The sequence below is a fragment of the Grammomys surdaster genome, unplaced genomic scaffold, assembly GCF_004785775.1.
Source record: "Grammomys surdaster isolate TR1022 unplaced genomic scaffold, NIH_TR_1.0 204, whole genome shotgun sequence".
NCBI lineage: Eukaryota > Metazoa > Chordata > Mammalia > Rodentia > Muridae > Grammomys > Grammomys surdaster.
The window spans coordinates 1,909,449-1,915,239 of NW_021604649.1; the positions used below are offsets into that span (position 1 = coordinate 1,909,449).

General features: G+C 47.8%; 1 protein-coding gene across 2 annotated transcripts in view; it reads left to right on the forward strand.

Annotated features, from left to right (window-relative positions):
* Nucleotides 1-4,130, forward strand: part of Slc38a5 (solute carrier family 38 member 5) — an 8,793-nt gene extending 4,663 nt beyond the window's left edge. Inside the window, exons 8-16 of one of the 2 annotated variants that reach the window (XM_028770827.1) lie at nucleotides 145-227; nucleotides 607-665; nucleotides 769-897; nucleotides 1,078-1,157; nucleotides 1,696-1,796; nucleotides 2,032-2,147; nucleotides 2,859-3,003; nucleotides 3,094-3,197; nucleotides 3,702-4,126. In XM_028770827.1, coding sequence (XP_028626660.1) covers nucleotides 145-227; nucleotides 607-665; nucleotides 769-897; nucleotides 1,078-1,157; nucleotides 1,696-1,796; nucleotides 2,032-2,147; nucleotides 2,859-3,003; nucleotides 3,094-3,197; nucleotides 3,702-3,803 — 919 coding nt within the window. In that variant the 3' untranslated portion in view covers nucleotides 3,804-4,126. Of the gene's footprint in view, nucleotides 1-144; nucleotides 228-606; nucleotides 666-768; nucleotides 898-1,077; nucleotides 1,158-1,695; nucleotides 1,797-2,031; nucleotides 2,148-2,858; nucleotides 3,004-3,093; nucleotides 3,198-3,701 lie in introns of both variants that reach the window. The other variant, XM_028770826.1, reaches the window with a different exon arrangement.
* The last annotated feature ends 1,661 nt before the right edge of the window (nucleotides 4,131-5,791 follow it).

A 5,791-nucleotide genomic window follows, 5' to 3' on the forward strand; every position in this document is an offset into this window, starting at 1 on the left:
ATATATATATATATATATATATATATATATATATATATATATATATCCTCCAGAGGACAGAAGTAAAAGTCAGATTCCCTGGAACTGAAATTTAGGCATCCATGAGCTATCTGATGTGGATTCTGGGACCTTCTTGTCTTCTAGGGACTGGTTCTTGAAGGGAAACCTCCTCATTATCCTGGTCAGCTTGTTAATCATCTTGCCTCTGGCTCTCATGAAACACCTGGGTAAGGGGGCTTCCTGGCTCGGTTACTGGGTGGCAGGATTAGAGCATGGGAACTAAGCAGAAAAATTCCATTTTGCTTTATTTTTATTTTGGTCCTTGAGACAGAACCCAGGGCTGCACACAGCCTAGGCAAGTGCAATACCACTGGGCTATATCGCCAGTCTGGAAAAAAAAATCCCCAGTTTTCAAGCGTTATGGATCACTGAGGGGTTGGGGAGGGCTTGTTTAATTTGGATTTTAACAGATTAGTAGGAGTTTTGTACAGAGATGAGGCTGGTTCGGGTGCAAACAAAGGCTTATGTGAAGGACAGAGTAAACCTTTGGTGTGTGTGACGTGCCAGGTTCCTTGATTTCTGAGGCTCTGTTATCACCTTCTATAGGCTATTTGGGGTATACAAGCAGCCTCTCTCTGACGTGCATGTTGTTTTTCCTTGTTTCGGTAAGTTGGGGGCCTGGAAGAGGATGAGAAATGGTGGGGGAAAGTTTGAGACACTGACACATATCCTTCTTTGTGAACTTGCTTCCTTACTTGGGACCCCCAGGTCATCTATAAGAAGTTCCAGCTTGGCTGTGATGTGAGCCACAATGACACAGTAGTGGAGGGTGACCAGGGTCCCTTGCAGGCATTTAACAGCAGCTGTGAGGCTAAGCTCTTCACAGTTGACTCACAGGTAGGTACGCAGATAGGTAGGAGCTTGGACCACATTGGGCCATCTTGTCCCATCCCAACATTTGGTTTTGATCAGAGTATTGGGGCTTCTGGGGCTGTGTCATGTGCCTTACTTGGGAGGGACTGGGATCCCTAGTACTGTAGGGGTTCTAATTCCATATTCATGGACCATTCCCCCCAGATGTCTTACACAGTGCCTATTATGGCTTTTGCCTTTGTCTGCCACCCTGAGGTGCTGCCCATCTACACAGAACTTTGCCGGTGAGTAGAGAGGCATGCAAGATGGGCCCGCTAGAGGGGGCAGTAGCCATAGTGTCTGGCAGTCTGTATGGCAGCCTTGGTATGAATGGTATCTTGAGGGTGGCTGGTTTTGACAAGGGAGGGATTTGGACTGTCCATGAGACCTCAGAGACTCAGGGAAGTGAGTATTTACTGATTGGATTTAAGTGGTCCGCTCTTTTAAAATGTGACTGGATAGAGTTAGGGGGCAGCGATCAGGTGACGGAAGAGGTGGTGGTCTGAGGAAGCAAGGATGGTCAGATGGCTGAGGAGACAGATGAACAGAGGAGAGGCAGGGCTGGGGTTTTGGATGATTAGTCAGAAAGGGGCAGTATAGACGGTTCTGTGGAGGAAGAGTTGGAGATAGTCATATGTGTGGAGATACAGATGAACAGATAGTGGAGGCACATTGTCAGATCAGGAGGAGGGAGACTCTGGAGGGTTGAGGGGGTCAGTTTTGAGGGTTCTGGGACAAGATCAGGGGTATGAACATGACAGTTCCATGATCTATGCACTTTAGCCCGACCCAGCGCAGGATGCAAGCTGTGGCCAACATGTCCATCGGGGCTATGTTCATCATGTATGGACTCACAGCGACCTTTGGATACCTCACCTTCTACAGTGAGTGTGGCTGGGCCCAAGGTTGGGTGGAGCTATGATAAAGACTGAGCTTGAGCTATGACAGAGGCCTCTGAGCTTCCCCACAACTCCCACTCCCCAGGACCTTGGGCTCATCAGTTTTCAAAGGAAGAGTGAGCATCATGAGTGTAGACTTTATCATCATGTCTGTGTGCCTTAGTTTCTGGGCTAGCGAGTGCAGCGTTCATGCATCTTGGGTCCTCTCCCCATTGCCCAGGCACTGTGAAGGCAGAGATGCTGGAGATGTACACCCAGGAGGACCTGCTCATTCTTTGTGTTCGTCTGGCCGTACTGCTTGCAGTAACCCTCACCGTGCCTGTTGTGCTTTTCCCTGTGAGTGGGGGCAAAGAAGACCTGGGGGCAGGGTGAAGGGATATGGATGAATGAGCAGAGAGAAGAAACATGGATGTTTGGCAAGAAGGTGGAAATAGGAGCAGATAGGTAGATAGAGGAATCGGGAACAGATACACAAGAAAGGGCCTGGTGAGCCTAGACAGTAACAATAGATGGCTAGACAAAGAGGACCCGGGACCAGGGATGTAACTCAGTTTGCAGAGTGCCCTGAGTGAGATCCCAAGCACTGTGGTGTATTCCTGTAATCCTAGCACTCTGGAGATAGAGGCAGGAGGATTAGGAGTTCAAGGTCAGTCTTATTTACAGGCTGAGTTTGAGGCCATCCTGGGCTGCATGAGATTCTATCTCAAAAATCACAAACAAAGGAGGGACATGGTGAGAGAGGTAGTCAGATAGCAAGACAGGCAAGGAAGGATAAGTGATAGTCAGAGGATAGGCAGATGGCGAGGTGGAGATAGACCAGAGAGAAGACAGACGTCATGAGTGGCAGAAGAGGAGCTAGATGGTCACACAGAAGAAGGAGACACGGGTTGTCAGGGTAGAGGCACAGATACTTGCTCAAACAGTCTGGAGGCATAGAGAGTGGGATAGGGAATCAAGGCTCTTGGACAGGGTAGAGACAGAGACAGGATTGCACGGCAGAAGGAGCACATGTGAGTCTTGAGCTGTCCTTCCCTTCCTTGGCTGCAGATCCGCCGAGCCCTCCAGCAGCTGCTCTTCCCCAGCAAGGCCTTCAGCTGGCCTCGCCATGTGGCCATTGCCTTCATCCTGCTTGTTTTCGTCAATATCCTTGTCATCTGTGTGCCAACTATCCGAGATATCTTTGGGTTTATTGGTCAGTATTGTCCACCCCTGTTCCTTGTCCTGTCTAATATGGGCCTTGCCCTCAAACTTAGGTTGACTGCTGTCCCTTTCTGTCCTTCAGGGTCCACTTCAGCCCCTAGCCTCATCTTCATCCTCCCCAGTGTCTTCTACCTCCGTATTGTACCTACTGAGGTGGAACCCTTGTTTTCCTGGCCCAAGATCCAGGTGAGTATCCCAGGAAGGAGGGCTGGGGGAAGAGGCAGCATTCTGAAGAGGGACCACTTGCTTCAAGATGCTGAGAAATGCAAGGAGCATTATCTAGATGGGTCTGGACGAGGAAGCAACATCCAGGAAGAGGGACATATGGTAGGAAGAATGGAGGTGGTTGTTTCATTAAGGGCTAGATTAGACAGAACAGAAATAATATCTAGAAAGAGAGAGAGAACCCTCTAGAAGGGACTGGCAAGCTGAGAGGATATTTCAGAAAGATGGAGGGAGTACCATTGGGGAGAGAGGCAGGAACACTCTGAAAAAGGGATAGAGGGAACTGATTCCCAGAACATTCTGAAAAGATGGAAGAGATACTTCAGGGAGGGACAGGGAGAATAGAGGAGAGTCTGGAATGGCTGAGGCTTTCCCTGGAAAGGGTGGAGGGCTTCAAGAGCATTCTCCGGAATGCTTTGGTACGTGATCCAGGCCAACTCCATCTTTTCTTCCTATTGCCCACAGGCCCTGTGCTTTGGTGTCCTGGGAGTCCTCTTCATGGCCATCAGTCTGGGCTTTATGTTTGCCAATTGGGCCACGGGCCAGAGCCGTATGTCTGGCCACTGAGCTGGCCTGTCCTGCCTCACTCGGTCCCTATGCTCACACGCATGTATATGAGGGAATCCAAGTCACTTTCCTGAGTCCCTCCTGCCTGGGACATGGAGGTAGCTGGTCTCTAGTATCATTGCTGTGGGAAATGGGGACAGTCGAGGAGGCATAGTAAGTAGTCTATTCCCTTCCCCTATAGTTGCCTCACTGCCAAGCCCATGAGTGGGAGGAAGGAGAGGCCAGGTCCTTAGAAGGGTACTTACCCAACATAGTTCTCACTTCCTAGATGAAGCTGTTAGGTTTACCCTGGCGCTAAAAGGGAAGAATAAAGATGCTGAATGAAAACTCTGGTCTGAGTCTTGTGTTATTTCTCAAAGACTTACAGGAAGTAACGTGCCCAAGTCCAGGCAGGGGGAAACTGAGGCTCTGAGTAGAATCCTGCTCCTTCTCAGCTGCGCCTTGCTTTTCCCCATTCCTTCGGCGACACGGCCCTCAGTTCAGTCACTCACTCATTTACTTACTCAAGTTATTGTGGGGTTGTGAATATAGCAGTGAATGTTCAAAGTGTCAGACACAGAGTCATGAATCGGAGTGCTTCAGTACAAAAGGCAAGAAAAAAAAATGGCCTAAATGTGGTATGCTTCCTACTTCTGTGTGGCTCTTGAACTAGAAAGGTTTTGCAAATTTCTAAAGTATAGAAAAAAAATCAAAGGAAGAATAGTGTTTTCCAGACTGGCAAGATAGCTCATCAGGTAAAAGTACCTGCTGCCAAGCTTGACAAAGGGACTTTGATTCGGAAGGGTTGTACCGATTCCCATCCATTGTCCCCTGACCTCAACACAGGTGCCAAGGCATTCTGTGCACATGCAAATGCATGCACATCCATGTATGTGCACGTACACACCTCAAATAAGCAGACGAATAAAGGTTAAAGCACGAATGGTGTTTTTTGTGATGCTTGGAAATGACAAGAAAGTCACATCTCATTGCCTGGATGCTCTTGCTGTACCATGGTCATTATGTGTGTTTGCAGACTACTCATGGCTGTTCGGGCAGAACTAAGGAGTTGCTAAGGAGACCATATGGTCGTCGTTGATGCCTACGTTATTTATTCACTGGCCTTTGCCAGAAAAAAATATAGCTGAATGCTGACTCAGTGGAAAGGAAGAAAAATACCCCCCCCCCATTTTGAGACAGGGTCACACTATGTAGCCTTTGGTGACCTAGAACTCGCTGTGTACACCAGGCTGGCTTGGAACTTACAGACATCTACCTACCTTTGTTTCTGCCTCCCAAGTGTTGGGGTTAAAAGCATATATTGCTATGTCTGAAATTTTTTTAAACTTTATTTATTTATTTACTTATTTATTTTTGTGTATGAGGGGCTCATATATGTAAGTGCAGCATATTCATGCTTGGTTGCTACAGAGGCCAGAAGAAGGCATTGGATTCCGTCCAGATGGTTCCGAGCTGCCATATTGTTGCTAAGGACCAAATCCAGGTCTTCTGCAAGAGCAGCAAGTACGCTTAACTGCTGAGCCATCTCCTCAGCTCCGTAAAGGATCATTTTGAACCCCGAAGCAAAGGATTTCCCAAGCAGAGGAAACAGCAAGTGCAAAGTCCCCGAGGCATGGATGAACACTACAGGTCCAAGCAAGAGTAAGGAGTAAGGAGGAGTTAGCCTGAATATTTAAGGGCCGATTTCACCACAGCTTTGTCAGTGATCTCGAGTTACAAAATGTATTATTGGCTTCCTGACAGATGAAAATTGTACTGTATTACATTTTCATACCTATGGAAGAAAGGTTCAGGTGCAGGCGACACTTATCTTCCCACATCCTTTATATCTTTAATGTTTATTGTGCCGAGAATAAAACCAAAGGCTTGATACCTGCTAGGTGAAGACTCCATCAAAACGACATCCCAAGCCTCCCCAAATAATCTTCATGCATGCATAGGCCACTACAGATAAATAATATTTCCCCCTAGGTGATCGGTGGTCTCGC